At 41.0% G+C, this 19602-nt stretch overlaps 1 protein-coding gene across 2 annotated transcripts in view; it reads right to left on the minus strand.

Annotated features, from left to right (window-relative positions):
- Positions 1–19602, minus strand: part of UBL3 (ubiquitin like 3) — a 462821-nt gene that overhangs the window by 76828 nt on the left and 366391 nt on the right. For both annotated transcript variants that reach the window (XM_073976565.1, XM_073976564.1), the window contains one exon: positions 8280–8388. In XM_073976565.1, the coding sequence (XP_073832666.1) occupies positions 8280–8388 (109 nt within the window). The remainder of the gene's footprint in view (positions 1–8279; positions 8389–19602) is intronic.

Below are 19602 nucleotides of genomic sequence, written 5' to 3' on the forward strand. Positions count from 1 at the left end.
GTTCCCCAATTCCCCCGTGTGCTTTTACTCCGGTCTAAGTTATAGCTAGATCTAGGCTATTTCCATTAGTATTTGATGGCTCGGTAACGAAACCTCTTCAGGCATTTCACTACCTTGGGACAAGGTCACATGGACATTGCTCAGAAGTTGTTGAACCTCGTCAACGACGATCCAGATTACCTCAAAAAGATCGTATCTGGTGACGAATCATGGGTCTATGGCTGTGACATTGAAATCAAAGGCCAATCAACCCAATGGAAACATCCAGATCCGTAATCGATACCAAGTCATCAAATAATAATGGAAAGAGCCTAGTTCTCGTAATAACTCAGGCCGGAGTACAAGCACTCGGGAGAATGTGTAACAATATGACATCGACTATGCCGAAAAGCAGGTAGATAATATGTGGATAGAAGGGCCATTCGCACAACTAAACTCATGCTAAAGGTCGTGTAGATCAAATTGAAGAAGTCTATAATCGGTTCAGATAACCTGCGGATCCTGCTGCCCTAAGTTTACGAAAACGAAGTACAGGGTTGGATAACAGAGTTTACAACCAAGCGGCTGCCAACCCAGCATCAATCCTAAGCTTCTACGTACGTTTCTATGCTACTACTACAACAACAACAGAGTCAGTTCCAACTCGGAGAACTTTAGGCTTGTCAGGAGGTCATTGGCTACAACATATCTGTCCATTAAATGTTATCGCAACCTAAAAAAACGAACTAGAAAAAGTTCAACAGGGCACAGATGACACGGCAGAAGATATAGAAAAAGTTGTATCCATTCTTGATACAGTTTTTAGAATATTGAGAAGTTTGACGCGCTCGAAGCAAAACTATACACCATTATGAAGGTCTACGCTACGAAAATAATAGCAAAAATCCTTCAACGGTTCCTGGTAGACGTAAAAGGATAAGCTTAAGGAATGCAAAAAATAGCTACAACTAAAATACAATCCTGGATTGAATTCTTTAGGTCGCTAGAACTCACCAAGGATACATCCAGACCCAGTGAAGTAATGGCAAAAAGTCACTTAAATCCCACGATGGCACATGATCGGACGTACTACCCCGGTTCTACGGATGTCCCTCTTCGCCGCCTACTGTGGAGTAATATATTGGCCGTATACTCTAGAGTAGATGGCCCTATTGGTCGTCTACTGTAGAGTAGATGGCCCTATTGGCCGTCTACTATAGAGTAGGTGGAACTATTGGCCGTCTACTATAGATGGCCCTTTTGGCAGTCTACTGTAGAGTAGATGGCCCTTTTAGCAGTCTACTATAGAGTAGATGGCCCTATTGGCCGTCTACTGTAGAGTAGATGGCCCTATTGGCAGTCTACTGTAGAGTAGATGGCCCTATTGATCGTCTACTATAGAATAGATGGCTCGATTGACCGTCTACTATAGAGTAGATTGCCCTATTGGCAGTCTACTGTAGAGCAGATGGCCCTATTAGCAATCTACTGTAGAGTAGATGGCCCTATTGGCAGTCTACTTTAGAGTAGATGGCCCTATTGGCAGTCTACTTTAGAGTAGATGGCCCTATTGGCAGTCTACTTTAGAGTAGATGGCCCTATTGGCCGTCTACTGTAGAGTAGATGGCCCTATTGGCAATCTACTGTAGAGTAGATGGCCCTATTGGCAATCTACTATAGAGTAGACGGCCCTATTGGCCGTCTACTGTAGAGTAGATGGCCCTATTGGCAGTCTACTGTAGAGTAGATGGCCCTATTGGCAGTCTACTGTAGAGTAGATGGCCCTATTGGCAATCTACTGTAGAGTAGATGACCCTAATTGCAGTCTACTTTAGAGTAGATGGCCCTATTGGCCGTCTACTGTAGAGTAGAAGGCCCTATTGGCAGTCTACTGTAGAGTAGATGGCCCTATTGGCAATCTACTGTAGAGTATATGACCCTAATTGCAGTCTACTTTAGAGTAGATGGCCCTATTGACCGTCTACTATAGGTGGCCCTATTGGCCGTCTACTATAGAGTTGGTGGAACTATTGGCCGTCTATTGTGGAGTAGATGGCCCTATTGGCCGTCTACCGTAGAACACATGGCCTATTGGCCGTCTACTGTAGAGTAGATGATCCTATCGGCCGTCGACTGTAGAGTAGATGGCCCTATTGACCGTCTATTATAGGTGGCCCTATTGGCCGTCTACTGTAGAGTAGATGGCCCTATTGGCCGTCCACTGTAGAGTAGATGGCTCTATTGACCGTCTACTATAGGTGGCCCTATTGGCCATCTACTATAGAGTAGATGGCCCTATTGGCCGTCTACTATAGAGTAGGTGGAACTATTGGCCGTCTATTGTGGAGTAGATGGCCCTATTGGCCGTCTACGGTAGAACACATGGCCTATTGGCCGTCTACTGTAGAGTAGATGACCCTATTGGCCGTCGACTGTAGTGTAGATGGTTCTTTTGGCCGTCTACTGTAGAGTAGATGGCCCTATTGGCTGCTTCTGTAGTGTAGATGGCCCTATTGCCGTCTACTGTAGAGTAGATGGCTCTATTGGCCGTCTACTGTAGACTAGATGGACCTATTGGCCGTCTACTGTAGAGTAGATGGCACTAGGGGCCGTCTACTGTAGAGTAGATGGGCCTATTGGCCGTCTACTGTAGAGTAGATGGCCCTATTGGCCGTCTACTGTAGAGTAGATGGCCCTATTGGCCGTCCACTGTAGAGTAGATGGCCCTATTGACCGTCTACTATAGGTGGCCCTATTGGCAGTCTACTATAGGTGGCCCTATTGGCCATCTACTATAGAGTAGATGGCCCCATTGGCCGTCTACTATAGAGTATGTGGAACTATTGGCCGTCTATTGTGGAGTAGATGGCCCTATTGGCCGTCTCCGGTAGAACACATGGCCTATTGGCCGTCTACTGTAGAGTAGATGACCCCATTGGCCGTCGACTGTAGTGTAGATGGCCCTATTGGCCGTCTACTGTAGAGTAGATGGCCCTATTGGCCGTCTACTGTAGAGTAGATGGCCCTATTGGCCGTCTACTGTAGACTAGATGGCCCTATTGGCCGTCTACGGTAGAACACATGGCCTATTGGCCGTCTACTGTAGAGTAGATGGCCCTATTGGCCGTCTACTGTAGAGTAGATGGCCCTATTGGCCGTCTACTGTAGAGTAGATGGCCCTATTGGCCGTCTACTGTAGAGTAGATGGCCCTATTGGCCGTCTGCTGTAGAGTAGATGGCCCTATTGGCCGTCCACTGTAGAGTAGATGGCACTATTGGTCGTCTACTATAGGTGGCCCTATTGACCATCTACTATAGAGTAGATGGCCCTTTTAGCAGTCTACTATAGAGTAGATGACCCTATTGGCCTTCTACTGCAGAGTAGATGGCCCTATTGGCAGTCTACTGTAGAATAGATGGCCCTATTGGCAGTCTACTGTAGAGTAGATGACCCTATTGGCCGTCTACTTTAGAGTAGATGGCCCTATTGACCGTCCACTGTAGAGTAGATGCCCTCTTAGCCGTCTACTATAGAGTACATGGTCCTATTGGCGGTCTACTATAGAGTAGGTGGAACTATTGGCCGTCTATTGTGGAGTAGATGGCCCTATTGGCAGTCTACTGTAGAGTAGATGACCCTATTGGCCGTCTACTTTAGAGTAGATGGACCTGTTGGCCGTCCACTGTAGAGTAGATGGCACTATTGGTCTACTATAGAGTAGATGGCCCTATTGGCAGTCTACTGTAGAGTAGATGGCCTTGTTGGTCGTCTACTATAGAGTAGATGGTCCTATTGGCCGTCTACTGTAGAGTAGATGGCACTATTGGTCGTTCACTGTAGAGTAGATGGCACTATTGGCCGTCTACTGTAGAGTAGGTGGAACTATTGGCCGTCCACTATAGAGTAGGTGGAACTATTGGCCGTCTACTGTGGAGTAGATGGCCCTATTGGCCGTCTACTATAGAGTAGATGGAACTCTTGGCCGTCTATTGTGAAGTGGATGGCCCTATTGGCCGTCTATTGTGGAGTGGATGGCCCTATTGGCCGTCTACTGTAGAGTAGATGGCCCCTTTTGGCCGTCTACTGTAGAGTAGATGGCCCTATTGGCCATCTCAGCTCAAGGTACTGTTCTAAATCTATACAATATTGGAAAAAGTCATCTTCAGCAGTTGAGGATACTTTTCCTGTTGGAAAAAGTCATTCTCAGCAGCTGAGGATACTTTTAATGTTGGAAAAAGTCATCCTCAGCAGCTGAGTATACTTTTCAAATCGAAAAAAGTCATCCTCATCAGGTCATTGTAAGAGGTCAACAAGATTTCTTTGTCAGCACCCATAGTGTGCCACCGTGATGCAATGGTATGCACACCCGCCTTGCACGCCGAATGCCCAGGTTCGATTCTCAAGCTAGGCAACAAGAAATTTTCAACGACGGCAAAATACAACTCAGCGTAATTTTTGGCGACATTTCGTTTGTAAAACTTCTCTACTGGTGGTGTCTTAGAACACGACGTTCGGACTCGGCGATAAACAGTAGGTATCATATCATGGAGATAATATAAATAGGGGTGCACTCAGTGACAAGTGTGGCCGGCCAGCGACTTGAGGAGATTTGTTTCTACTTCCGTTCTTGTCGCAAATAGATGTGGCATGCACGGTCTATTTAAACATGGTATAGAACTTTACACTTCATTTCAACCGACTAAGTGGTAAAAAGATTGACTGCTAGTGTATGAAGCGGCGAATATTTTCATATTTCTCAGATGGAAGAACTGCACTAAGTAATCGACTATCTGTGCCGATCCAAGATCGTACAATCATGCGCATACATTAAGATCTCTGTGAAGTCTGGATGGATTTCAAAAAGGTACTCGTAGAAGCTAAACAGCATAACTGTTTCGTCGCTAGGCTTGTTCTCGTTCAGTCCTCGACTTATACATACAGTTTGTCAAGTAATTGTTTTCGAACCATGAAAACTAACATTTTCTGTATTAATTTATGAAAAATGACTGATAATTGGGATAAAAATTTCGGGTTTTTTGCAAAAAATAGTTGGTAGACTTATTAAAAACAAGATAGGATGTATAAATAAAAAATTGACCCACGTAGTCCAACAAAAAATAACGAAAGTACATAACTACATATAATTCAAGCTGTCAAATAAATGTTTTCGAAATTTAATGGAGGTTCCATAATAACCCATATTTTTGGTAAATTCTTGAAAATCATGACATTTTATGAATTTATTCTTAAGAAGGGTTAACTACTAACAAGTATCAACAATATTAGGCATAGAATATCCCTACTAGGAGGGTTACCATATGGACCAAGGGAGTACCAGGTCATATTACATGTAAAGAGGGTTCTATAGGTCTTAAACCGGGAATATCTGAAAACTAAGGTGTTTTATGAGTTTTTTAGTTCAAAAGGATGGACTGTCACCAATTACAATAAATATTACCTACAGAATAATTAGATCAGGGGGGTTGTCAGATCTAGTAAAAGGTGACAGGTTATATAAACAGTAAACGAGGCCACCTGGATCCATAACCAGGGCTTAAAATTTGTTTATTTAACTCAAATTCAATTAAGGGATAAGGGAATTCCCCAACATAAACCAAAATACGACATAAAAGTACAAAAATCGCTTAGAAATGCATATATAAGATATAGTCAGTTTATGCTGATTTTTAATAGACCTCCGATTTCAACTGTTTATAGCGAGTTCAGAGGAATTCTCTAAGTTTTTTGCTTCCATGCTAACACTGAAGCATTATTTACCCATCAACATAATTTTCCCCTTAAAAATGTACTACAGTAGTACTGCGGAGTACGCGAAATGTGTCCAATAGGTCGAAGTATGCATATCTGAAAATTGTCGAAACCTTTACCCCATACATTTCTAAGCAATATTGGTTTCCTACTGCGATATTTCCGATTGTTTGGCGAAATGCCATTATCTCTTTATTAATTTTAATTAAAAAAAAAAACAAACTTCGGTGCCCTTTTTCGGGGCCCAGGTGGCCTCGTTCACTGTTTATATAACATGGTACCTTTTTAGTCGATCTGGCAACCCTTCTGATCTAATTATGCTGTATGTAATATTTATTGTATTTGATGGCAGTCCATTCTCGTGAACTAAAAAACTCATAAAACGCCTTAGTTTTCAGATATTCCCGGTTTAAGACCTATACGACCCTGTTTACATGTAATATGACCTGGTACTCCCTTGGTCCATATGGTAACCCTCCTAGTACAGATATTCTATGCCTAATATTGTTGATACTTGCTAGTAGTTAACCCTTTTTAAGAATAACATTCATAAAATGTCATGATTTTCAAGAATTTACCAAAAATATGGGATATTTCGGAACTTCACTACATTTCGAAAACATTTATTTGACAACTTGCATTATATGTAGTTATTGGTTTTCGTTACTTTTTGTTGGACAACGTGGGTTAATTTTTTAATTATTCGTCCTATCTTGTCTTGAATAAGTCGACCAACTATTTTTTGCAAAAAACCCGACATTTTTATCACAATTATCAGTAATTTTTCATAAATTAATACAGAAAAATGTTAGTTTTCTTGGTTCGAAAACAATTACTTGACAAACTGTATGTGCCATATCAACACATATAAGTCGAGGACTGAACGAGAACAAGCCGAGCGACGAAACAGTTATGGTGGCGTAATGCAGTTACACTGGTACCTCCTCGGCGTAGCATTTTCCTCTTGGCCCTGTCATTCTCTGGGTGCTCAATAAATTGCCGGTCAAAATAACACGTGCATCTCTTCGGGCCAGCTACCACCAGCCGTTGAAAGGAACAACCATTTTACCATCCTTCTTTCTCGGATTCGATAGTGATTTAACCGTTGACCACAATTTACTCAATGCTTATTTGTCGAGGCCTTTATGAGTGTAAGATGGTTAGCATTGCATCTCGGTGGCACCCGCATAATAAAGTATTATACTCAAAGGAAAAAAATGTTGCCTTCTTATTCTGAAGCAGCCAAGATCACAAATATACGTTAACGTGACTGCAACAACAAAATATGTTCTCTTTATTCTCATCTGTCGTAGTTTAGCAAAGGGAAGACTCGCTCAGAGAGACTAGTGCACAAAATATTTTGAGCACCTCCGTTCTGAAGAGATAATTCACAGACACGTTCTAAGGACGGAAAAATTGTTTCCTAATTTAGAGCAGTGCCGAACAGCCATTTGTCGGTGGTTACGAAGATTTTCGGCAATTGACACACATACGATCCGAACGCAAAGAAAGAGCGTGCAAGATAGAGAGAGCAAATGCTTTGTTTTGTTTTTGTTTTGTAGTAGCATGCGTGCATACAATCTTACTAACACACTGTCATAAATTTTCAATGTTTTGAATACATTCAAATTTGTGGCTTCGCTCTTCTTGGTCGGCACTGATTTAGAGGAATACATCTAAACTTGTATTCTCTACAAAATCTGCCTCTATGTCTGTCTCTTATGTATTTTTTGCATATCATTGCAATCAGCCCTATGGCGATGGATATTCACTGTGGTCACATACGTACCCTGACATACAAGTACGTATCACTCATTTCTTTTGACATTTTGGGTGACATTAACATATATTTTAGCACTGTAATTATCCGCAAGTTGTTGTTGTTGTTGTTATTGTCGCTGTTGTTGATGTTGTTTCTCTAAAAACCTCAATTTACATAAATAAATGTCAAACGGGCAAAGAGAACAAAAGGAAAACGATGAACATAATTAGAAAGTGTGCCCAAGAGGATATTTACAAAAATATCAACTATACACACAGACATACATATGTGTGTGTATGTTTGAAGATATGTATGTAAATTGCTCTTTGACCTCTTGAGCCCAGTTGTTGAGTTGTTTTTGTTAGAGTTAGCAGCGTGTTTGTAAGCAAATGAGGCGATGCATGTAGTCTTTATGTAGGCTACAATAATAACAACAACGGGCTAGTAGGTATGTTGTAGACGACTTTGTACATAATAACAGGACCGATTTGTGACAGATGAAATTGTATGGAAATTATTAGGTGGTCTCGGTTGGAGGAGGAGGTGGAGTGAGAACAAATATTTAAATTCCCACCCATTTGTTTTGTGGAACATGATAATTATAAAACGCTTTGTCGTTTGATAGTCGACACGGTGCGCAGGATGACCTTTGGGGAGTTTTAAAGTGTATTGTTAGCTGAAGTCCTGCCAAGTGATTGACAAGATATTATCTTTAAATTCTTTTTTATTTGCTTTGGTTTTTGCGTTTTCATCTTCATTGTTTCTTACCTTCAGGCCAATTGTCGAATACTGTTTGTGCAATATCACCAGCTGAATCCGTTGGATTAAATAGGAATTCTTTTGTTTTGCCACTGACAAGTATTAAACGCAAGTTTATCTGAAAAAAAGAGGAAAGGGAATATTAGGAACTTTAGTTCAAATAAAAAAATATTTCTTAATGCTGTAACATCAAGCACAGCATATTGTATTAATCATGTTCGGCGATGGACATATATCAAGTTCGAACCATTCCTTCCGACCAGAAAAGTTCAAAAAACTTTTGATCGAGTATAGCTTAAGAGCTGTTTGAGAGTGGTTGTGAAAATTTCCTTGAAGGTACTCCTTGTTGTCTTGTCCTGGTATAATTTTTTTCGTGGCCAATACTCGTATACTTTCTCTAAGAATGTCTCATAAGCTCAAACGAACCCTACCAGCGCCAACTTGAATGAATAATGACCACGATAACTTACGAATTACGTATATTATTTGGCCGAAACATAGCAAATCGTAAAGTTCCTTCAAAACGTACATCAAGTCCGAGAAAGGTGTATATCGGACCACACTTTCGGGTACCTCCCTCACAATAGTTCAAAATTGGTTACTTAAGTGTAGTTCAAGAGCTGTTCGAGATCGCTTCGAAATATTTTTACTGAAAATAGTCCTTTTTACAGCGATATAATGCCAAGTCCATGCTACCTGACATATTGGTCCAAAAGCTTTAAAAAATTGTAAGGTTATACACTAAAATGGTCAGGGGACTCCATTGACTGACATTGGTCCAACCTTTGAACATCGCATTGTTTCTTTTAAACTTAAATGAAGTTCGAAGAAGGATTATGGCGAACAATTTCTTCGAGTTTCTAACCAACAAAAGTTCGAAAATTTCTCTTAAGTGCAGTTTAAGGGTTCTTCGTGTGATAATGGTCCGAAGGTTCGAAATACCTACGGCGATCGGTTCTATGTACCGGATTGACTCGAAGGAATCTTTGAACAGGGCCGTGACATCAACATTTATTTGTTTGTGTCCGTGTATTTTCTTACCAGGGGGGTGGCATTCCGGGCGCCCGCTCCCTGTTTTTCTACCGTATCAAGATGAAGAAGGGCCCCAGTCTATGAACATCATTGAGATGTAATGGGTTTAGGAAATGGTTTCATTTCCGTGGCTGCTCTGGTCTTAGCCGTCTCCGGGATTACTGCGATAGGAGTTATGTTGCTCCTTGCTGCGTCAGAACATTTCCAACATGTCTCCAACTTCGTCGTCGGAATACAAGACACAACCGCAGTTTCCCCAACAACAACAAATGCAATACTTGTACTTTGTAGCAAGTCAGCGATTTGTAGAGTTAATGAGTCGAAGAAACATTATGGTTACAGCGATGCAGGAAGCAAAGCTCACCGTTACCTCTAGCTTGCAACATTGCGACGGTTACAATGTTTTGTGGAACGACCGTACAAGAAGCGGTCCTTCCACAAGCCATTCCCTATATACCATGTCTGTCCTGTACAGACCTATCTCGATGGAGCTTAAATCTAGTGACACATACATGGGATGTATGCGGGTAGCAGTAAAGTGTGGGACTGCCAGGGTAAAGTTACTTAATGTGTATATACAGTGGAAGAGTAATTGTGCCCTGCGTTATGCGCCTAATATCAATCACTTCGCTTCTGGAGGGCAATAACCGTCTGGTGTTAAGGTTAAGTCATTTAACTTGGCTCAGATCACCTTCCTATCTTCTTTGGTCGCCGAACTTTTCTGAACCATGAAGAAGCTGATTGACAAGGATTAGAGCATTTATCAGAGAGATGCAAATTCCCTCATATCCTCGGGTAGCTAAGATAATTTTCCGGGACATAATCACAGCTGCAGTCGTTCGCTAAATACCTGCTTGTCGAATACCCGAAAGCATCCTGCTGAGGATGACTTTTTCCAACAGGAAAAGTATCCTCAGCTGCTGAGGATGACTTTTTTCAGCAGGAAAAGTATCCTCAGCTGCTGAGGATAACTTTTTTCAACAGGAAAAGTATCCTCAGCTGCTGAGGATGACTTTTTTAACAGGAAAAGTATCCTCAGCTGCTGAGGATGACTTTTTTCCAGCAGGAAAAGTATCCTCAGCTGCTGAGGATGACTTTTTTCCAGCAGGAAAAGTATCCTCAGCTGCTGAGGATGACTTTTTTTAACAGGAAAAGTATCCTCAGCTGCTGAGGATGACTTTTTCCAACAGGAGAAGTATCCTCAGCTGCTGAGGATGATTTTTTCCAATAGGAAAAGTATCTTCAACTGCTGAAGATGACTTTATCCAACTGGAAAAGTATCCTCAGTTGCTGAGGATGATTTTTTCTAATAGGAAAAAGTATCCTCAACTGCTGAGGATGACTTTTTTTAACAGGAAAAGTATCCTCAGCTGCTGAGGATGACTTTTTCCAACAGGAGAAGTATCCTCAGCTGCTGAGGATAACTTTTTTCAACAGGAAAAGTATCCTCAGCTGCTGAGGATGACTTTTTTTAACAGGAGAAGTATCCTCAGCTGCTGAGGATGACTTTTTCCAACAGGAGAAGTATCCTCAGCTTCTGAGGATGATTTTTTCCAATAGGAAAAGTATCCTCAACTGCTGAAGATGACTTTATCCAACTGGAAAAGTATCCTCAGTTGCTGAGGATGATTTTTTCTAATAGGAAAAAGTATCCTCAACTGCTGAGGATGACTATTTTCAATAAAAAAACGACCAATAGGGCCATCTACTCTACAGTAGACGGCCAATAGGGTCATCTACTCTACAGTAGACGGAAAATAGGGCCATCTACTCTACATTAGACGGCTAATAGGGCCATCTACTCTACATTAGACGGCTAATAGGGCCATCTACTCTATAGTAGACGGCCAATAGGGCCATCTACTCTAGAGTAGACGGCCAATAGGGCCATCTACTCTAGAGTCGACGGCCAATAGGGCCATCTACTCTAGAGTAGACGGCCAATAGGGCCATCTACTCTAGAGTAGACGGCAAATAGTGCCATCTACTCTATAGTAGACGGCCAATAGACCCATCTACTCTAGAGTAGACGGCAAATAGGGTCATCTACTCTACAGTAGGCGGCCAATAGGGTCATCTACTCTATAGTAGACGACCAATAGGGTCATCTACTCTATAGTAGACGGCCAATAGGGTCATCTACTCTATAGTAGACGGCCAATAGGGCAATCTACTCTATAGTAGACGGCCAATAGGGCCATCCACTCTATAGTAGACGGCCAATAGGGACATCTACTCTATAATAGACCACTAATAGGGCAATCTACTCTACAGTAGACGGCCAATAGAGCCATCTACTCTATAGTAGACGACCAATAGAGCCATCTACTCTATAGTAGACGGCCAATAGGGTCATCTACTCTATAGTAGACGGCCAATAGGGCCATCCACTCTATAGTAGACGGCCAATAGGGACATCTACTCTATAATAGACCACTAATAGGACAATCTACTCTACAGTAGACGGCCAATAGAGCCATCTACTCTATAGTAGACGACCAATAGGGCCATCTACTCTATAGTAGACGGCCAATAGGGTCATCTACTCTATAGTAGACGGCCAATAGGGCCATCTACTCTATAGTAGACGGCCTATAGGGTCATCTACTCTATAGTAGACGGCCAATAGGGCAATCTACTCTATAGTAGACGGCCAATAGGGCCATCCACTCTATAGTAGACGGCCAATAGGGCCATCTACTCTATAGTAGACGGCCAATAGGGCCATACACTCTATAGTAGACGGCCAATAGGGCCATATACTCTATAGTAGTCGGCCAATAGGGCCACCTACTCTATAGAAGACGGCCAATAGGGCCATCTACTCTACAGTAGACGGCCAATAGGGCCATCTACTCTATAGTAAACGGCCAATAGGGCCATATACTGTACAGTAGACTGCCAATAGGGCCATCTACTCTACAGTAGACGGCCAATAGGGCCATCTACTCTACAGTAGACGGCCAATAGGGCCATCTACTCTACAGTAGACGGTCAATAGGCCCATCTACTCTACAGTAGACGACCAATAGGTCCATCTACTCTACAAAAGACGGCCAATAGGGTCATCTACTTTACAGTAGACGGCCAATAAGGCCATCTACTTTACAGTAGACGGCCAATAGGCCCGTCTACTCTACCGTAGTCGGCCAATAGGCTCATCTACTCTATAGTAGACGGCCAATAGGGCCATATACTCTATAGTAGACGGCCAATAGGGCCATCTACTCTACAGTAGACGGCCAATAGGGCCATCTACTCTATAGTAGACGGCTAGTAGGGCCATATACTCTACAGTAGACGGTCAATAGGGCCATCTGCTCTACAGTAGACGGCCAATAGGGCCATCTTCTCCACAGTAGACGACCAATTTTTCCATCTACTCTATAGTAGACGGCCAATAGGGCCATCTTCTCCACAGTAGACGGCCAATAGGGCCATCTTCTCCACAGTAGACGGCCAATAGGGCCATCTACTCTACAGTAGACGGCCAATGGGGCCATCTACTCTACAGTAGACGGCCAATGGGGCCATCTACTCTACAGTAGACGGCCAATGGGGCCATCTACTCTACAGTAGACGGCCAATGGGCCCATCTATTCTACAGTAGACGGCCAATAGGGCCATCTACTCTGCAGTAGACGGCCAATGGGGCCATCTAATCTACAGTAGACGGCCAATGGGGCCATCTACTCTACAGTAGACGGCCAATGGGGCCATCTACTCTACAGTAGACGGCCAATGGGGCCATCTACTCTACAGTAGACGGCCAATGGGGCCATCTAATCTACAGTAGACGGCCAATGGGGCCATCTACTCTACAGTAGACGGCCAATGGGGCCATCTACTCTACAGTAGACGGCCAATGGGGCCTTCTACTCTACAGTAGACAGTAAATAGGGTCATCTACTCTACTGTAGAGGGTCAATAGGGCCATCTACTCTACAGTAGAGGGCCAGTAGGGCCCTCCCTTACAATTCTATAATTTTATTTTAAATACTTAGATCGAAAATGGCCCAAAATTTCGAAAACTCATACCTAAGTGCTGATCTTGTAAAATATTTAGGTCCACTGTTTCTGATGCCTTTATCGCCTACGGAATTTATATTTCTTTATATTCAGAGGTCCACCACTTCTGTTATCGGTTTTTTTTTGTACAGTCATAGGCTGAGGGTATCTTAGCTATCTGCAAAACCTGATTCTGTTTCTTGTTTAATGGTGTTCATTACCATTGTTTTGTTTTCTATCGTATCGAATCAAAAGAATACTCCATAAAATAAATCCAATAAAACACACATCGCTTTGTGCGGTAACAAAACAAAACTCATCATCGTCATCATCATCGCCTAGTGTTAGGTAGTCGTTGCCGTAATCATCATTAGATCCGACAACATGAATAGAATAAGAATAAGCCAGAAAGCAGAAACATAACAAGACACAAATTAACAATGGAACTACTAACCCACTTAGTAAAATGTCTAAGAAGACACCTGATATAGATACATACATACATATTATGTATGTATGACACCAAAAGAAGACGTTGAAGATTCAAAATACACTCAGAAAAAAATAGTTGTGAATAGGTAAAGAAATGGTTCGACTTAGTGGCTGATGATTAATAAATAATAATATATAGTAAATAATAATATATAATGAATAATAAATAATTAATAACAACAAAATGTATAATAAAAAATAAGTAATAAATAATGAATATTAAATAATAAATACAATAAATAGCAGCAAAGGCCCTATGGCAAAGGCAGAACAAATATTTAATACGAAAATGCCAAAGGAAGCAGCCTGATACTATTTAAGATCAATGATATGGGACCTCCTGGTTATCGTCGAGTGCGACTGGTCGACTATGGTCGACTGGATTCCTAATATAGAGGGGAAAAATTAAAAACTTCAAAACCAATATAGTAAACATTTTGGACAACTGTTTCTTGTGTGCACCGCCGTTGCCACAGTGGATCAGGTGAGAGATAGAGAGCACCTAACCGCTGCCTTGCCTATATCCAATAGTGGAAACAACTGTGCCAATTCGTACCTCCAATTCGCTCAGTACAACTTCATCTCACAAGTTTGTCAATCAAAGTTCATTGAATAAGTCAGGTTAACCTAAAGATTTAATCTTCCCAGATCAAGAACGAATACAAGGTTTATTGACACAGAGGTGAAGAAGAATAGAGAATTAGTTTGAAAAAAAAAATCGGAAAAGAAAAGACAAGAAAAGTAACAATCAACAACAAGCTTAATGACAGACATGTGCATGTAACTTTGTAGTAACTACATAAGTTGTTGTTGTTTGTACTTCTTTTTTGTAGAAATGTTTAGAACAAAAAAAAAAGATGACTGTCAACTTGACTTCCCATAGAAGTTAAGAGGAAAACATGTAAGGAAAAAAATAAAGTTCATAAACCCACATTTACTTAGACAAACGAACGACTTGGCACATAAATTGAAAATCTTTATCCTTTAAATACGAACTTAGCTTCATTTGGTGAATTTATGCACGGGAGTGTGTGTGTATGTGAGGGAGCAATAAGTTCGAAAACTCTAAATCTCTGGTTAATACACCACAGTTCCCTTTGAAAATGTCAAAGTCATTACATGATTCATGCATGATGATGCTCTACAACAACCAACCACTGTTGCGGATAACTTTAATGTGTTTTTGGGTGCGCACAGCATGTTAAGATAATGAAGCTATAAGCCGATATCAAAAGAAGCGAGAGCATACTGTGTTAATGACTTGATTTTTCACAAGAATAGTAATGCCTTTAAGAGGAGGGATTTAGCGGGAGTTATTCTGCGAAGTAATTAAACTCGTTAAGGACATTTAAGTAATTTTAAATTGAAATTTATTAGGCGTGAAATTTATAAGAAAACTGTCTTCAGCAGTTGAGGATAACATTTTTCTTATGGGAAAAGTTTTATTCTCAGCATCTGAGGATTACATTTTCCTATAGGAAAAGTGTCCTCAGCTGCTTGAGGATGAAAATTTCCTATAGGAAAAGTATCCTCAGCTGAAGAGGATGACATTTTCCTATAGGAAAAATATCCTCAGCTGCTGAGGATGACATTTTTCTATAGGAAAAGTATCCTCAGCTGCTGAGGATGATATTTTCCTATAGGAAAAGTATCCTCAGCTGCTAAGGATGACATTTTCTTATAGGAAAAGTATCCTCAGCTGCTGAGGATGACATTTTCCTATAAGAAAAGTAGCCTCAGCTGCTGAGGATGACATTTTCCTATAAGAAAAGTAGCCTCAGCTGCTGAGGATGACATTTTCCTATAGGAAAAGTATCCTCAGCTGCTAAGGATGACATTTTCCTATAAGAAAAGTATCCTTAGCTGCTGAGGATGACATTTTCCTATAGGAAAAGTATCCTCAGCTGCTGAGGATGACATTTTCCTATAGGAAAAGTATCCTCAGCTGCTGAGGATGACATTTTCCTATAGGAAAAGTATCCTCAGCTGCTGAGGATGACATTTTCCTATAGGAAAAGTATCCTCAGCTGCTGAGGATGACATTTTCCTATAGGAAAAGTATCCTCAGCTGCTGAGGATGACATTTTCCTATAGGAAAAGTATCCTCAGCTGCTGAGGATGACATTTTCCTATAAGAAAAGTATCCTCAGCTGCTGAGGATCACATTTTCCTATAGGAAAAGTATCCTCAGCTGCTGAGGATCACATTTTCCTATAGGAAAAGTATTCTCAGCTGCTGAGGATGACATTTTCCTATAGGAAAAGTATCCTCAGCTGCTGAGGATGACATTTTCCTATAGGAAAAGTATCCTCAGCTGCTGAGGATGACATTTTCCTATAGGAAAAGTATCCTCAGCTGCTGAGGATGACATTTTCCTATAGGAAAAGTATCCTCAGCTGCTGAGGATGACATTTTCCTATAGGAAAAGTATCCTCAGCTGCTGAGGATGACATTTTCCTATAGGAAAAGTATCCTCAGCTGCTGAGGATGACATTTTCCTATAGGAAAAGTATCCTCAGCTGCTGAGGATGACATTTTCCTATAGGAAAAGTATCCTCAGCTGCTGAGGATGACATTTTCCTATAGGAAAAGTATCCTCAGCTGCTGAGGATGACATTTTCCTATAGGAAAAGTATCCTCAGCTGCTGAGTATGACATTTTCCTATAGGAAAAGTATCCTCAGCTGCTGAGGATGACATTTTCCTATAAGAAAAGTATCCTCAGCTGCTGAGGATGACATTTTCTTATAGGAAAAGTATCCTCAGCTGCTGAGGATGACATTTTCCTATAAGAAAAGTAGCCTCAGCTGCTGAGGATGACATTTTCCTATAGGAAAAGTATCCTCAGCTGCTAAGGATGACATTTTCCTATAGGAAAAGTATCCTCAGCTGCTGAGGATGACATTTTCCTATAAGAAAAGTAGCCTCAGCTGCTGAGGATGACATTTTCCTATAGGAAAAGTATCCTCAGCTGCTGAGGATGACATTTTCCTATAGGAAAAGTATCCTCAGCTGCTGAGGATCACATTTTCCTATAGGAAAAGTATTCTCAGCTGCTGAGGATGACATTTTCCTATAGGAAAAGTATCCTCAGCTGCTGAGGATGACATTTTCCTATAGGAAAAGTATCCTCAGCTGCTGAGGATGACATTTTCCTATAGGAAAAGTATCCTCAGCTGCTGAGGATGACATTTTCCTATAGGAAAAGTATCCTCAGCTGCTGAGGATGACATTTTCCTATAGGAAAAGTATCCTCAGCTGCTGAGGATGACATTTTCCTATAGGAAAAGTATCCTCAGCTGCTGAGGATGACATTTTCCTATAGGAAAAGTATCCTCAGCTGCTGAGGATGACATTTTCCTATAGGAAAAGTATCCTCAGCTGCTGAGGATGACATTTTCCTATCGGAAAAGTATCTTCAGCAGCTGAGGATGACATTTTCCTATAGGAAAAGTATCCTTAGCTGCTGAGGATGACATTTTCCTATAGGAAAAGTATCCTCAGCTGAGGATGTCATTTTCATATAAGAAAAATATCCTCAGCTGCTGAGGATGACATTTTCCTATAGGAAATGTATCCTCAGCTGCTGAGGATGACACTTTCCTATAGGAAATGTATCCTCAGCTGCTGAGGATGACACTTTCCTATAGGAAATGTATCCTCAGCTGCTGAGGATGACACTTTCCTATAGGAAATGTATCCTCAGCTGCTGAGGATGACACTTTCCTATAGGAAATGTATCCTCAGCAGCTGAGGATGGCATTTCCTATAGGAAAAGTATCCTCAGCTGCTGATGATTAAATTTTCCTATAGGATGACATTTTCCTATAGGAAAAGTATCCTCAGCTGCTGAGGATGACATTTTCCTATAGGAAAAGTATCCTCAGCTGCTGAGGATGACATTTTCCTATAGGAAAAGTATCCTCAGCTGCTGAGGATGACATTTTCCTTTAGGAAAAGTATCCTCAGCTGCTGAGGATGATATTTTCCTTTAGGAAAAGTATCCTCAGCTGCTGAGAATGACATTTTCCTATAGAAAAAGTATCCTCAGCTGCTGAGGATTACATTTTCCTATAGGAAAAGTATCCTCAGCTGCTGAGGATGACATTTTCCTATAGGAAAAGTATCCTCAGCTGCTGAGGATGACATTTTCCTATAGGAAAAGTATCCTCAGCTGCTGAGGATGACATTTTCCTATAGGAAAAGTATCCTCAGCTGCTGAGGATTACATTTTCCTATAGGATGACATTTTCCTATAGGATGACATTTTCCTATAGGATGACATTTTCCTATAGGAAAAGTATCCTCAACTGCTGAGGATGACATTTTCCTATAGGAAAAGTATCCTCAGCTGCTGAGGATGACATTTTCCTATAGGAAAGTTATCCTCAGCAGCTGAGGATGACATTTTCCTATAGGAAAATTATCCTCAGCAGCTGAGGATGACATTTTCCTATAGGAAAATTATCCTCAGCAGCTGAGGATGACATTTTCCTATAGGAAAATTATCCTCAGCAGCTGAGGATGACATTTTCCTATAGGAAAATTATCCTCAGCAGCTGAGGATGACATTTTCCTATAGGGAAATTATCCTCAGCAGCTGAGGATGACATTTTCCTATAGGAAAATTATCCTCAGCAGCTGAGGATGACATTTTCCTATAGGAAAAGTATCCTCAGCAGATGAGGATGACATTTTCCTATAGGAAAAGTATCCTTAGCAGCTGAGGATAACATTTTCCTATAGGAAAAGTATCCTCAGCTGCTGAGGACGAAATTTTCCTATAGGAAAAGTATCCTCAGCTGCTGAGGACGAAATTTTCCTATAAGAAAAATATCCTCAGCTGCTGAGGACGAAATTTTCCTATAAGAAAAATATCCTCAGCTGCTGAGGATGAAATTTTCCTATAGGAAAAGTATCCTCAGCTACTGATGATGACATTTTCCTATAGGAAAAGTATCCTCAGAAGCTGAGGATGACATTTTCCTATAGGAAAAGTATCCTCAGAAGCTGAGGATGACATTTTCCTATAGGAAAAGTTTCCTCAGCTACTGAGGATGACATTTTCCTATAGGAAAAGTATCCTCAGCTGCTGAGGATGACATTTTCCTATAGGAAATGTATCCTCAGCAGCTGAGGATGACATGTTCCAATAGGAAAAATATCCTCAGCTGATAAGGATGACATTTTCCTATAAGAAAAGTATCCTCAGCTGCTGAGGATGACATTTTCCTATAGGAAAAACGACATTTTCCTATATTTTCAGCTGCTGTGGACGACATTTTCCTATAGGAAAAGTGTCCTCAGCTGCTGAGGACGACATTTTCCTATAGGAAAATACTTTTCCTATTGGAAAAATGTCATCCTCAGTAGCTGAGAATAATTTTCTTATTGGAAAAATGTCATCCTCAGTACCTGAGAATAATTTTCTCAGTAGCTGAGAATAATTTTCTTATTTCTCAGCAGCTAAAGATACTTATCCTATTTTAAAATTGTTTCCTGAGGATGCTTTTAATGATGGAAAATGTCATCCTCAGCAGCTGAGGATACTTTTCCTATTGGAAAAAGACATCATCATCCTTCAGAATGCAAAAAAGGGTCATTCGATATAATATATAATTTATTAATTGCAAAAAAATATTTTTATATAATTCCCTTTCATTGTGTATATTGCGGAAGTCGCCCTTTAAATCTCTCAAAATTATTATAAAAAACCGAAACAAAAGCTCCCCCATTATGCCATGGCAACATGACAATTTCACATGGAATTATCTCAAGGGCATTTGATGGATAATACAATG

The sequence above is a fragment of the Musca autumnalis genome, unplaced genomic scaffold, assembly GCF_047663935.1.
Source record: "Musca autumnalis isolate F117 unplaced genomic scaffold, ASM4766393v1 scaffold_3, whole genome shotgun sequence".
NCBI lineage: Eukaryota > Metazoa > Arthropoda > Insecta > Diptera > Muscidae > Musca > Musca autumnalis.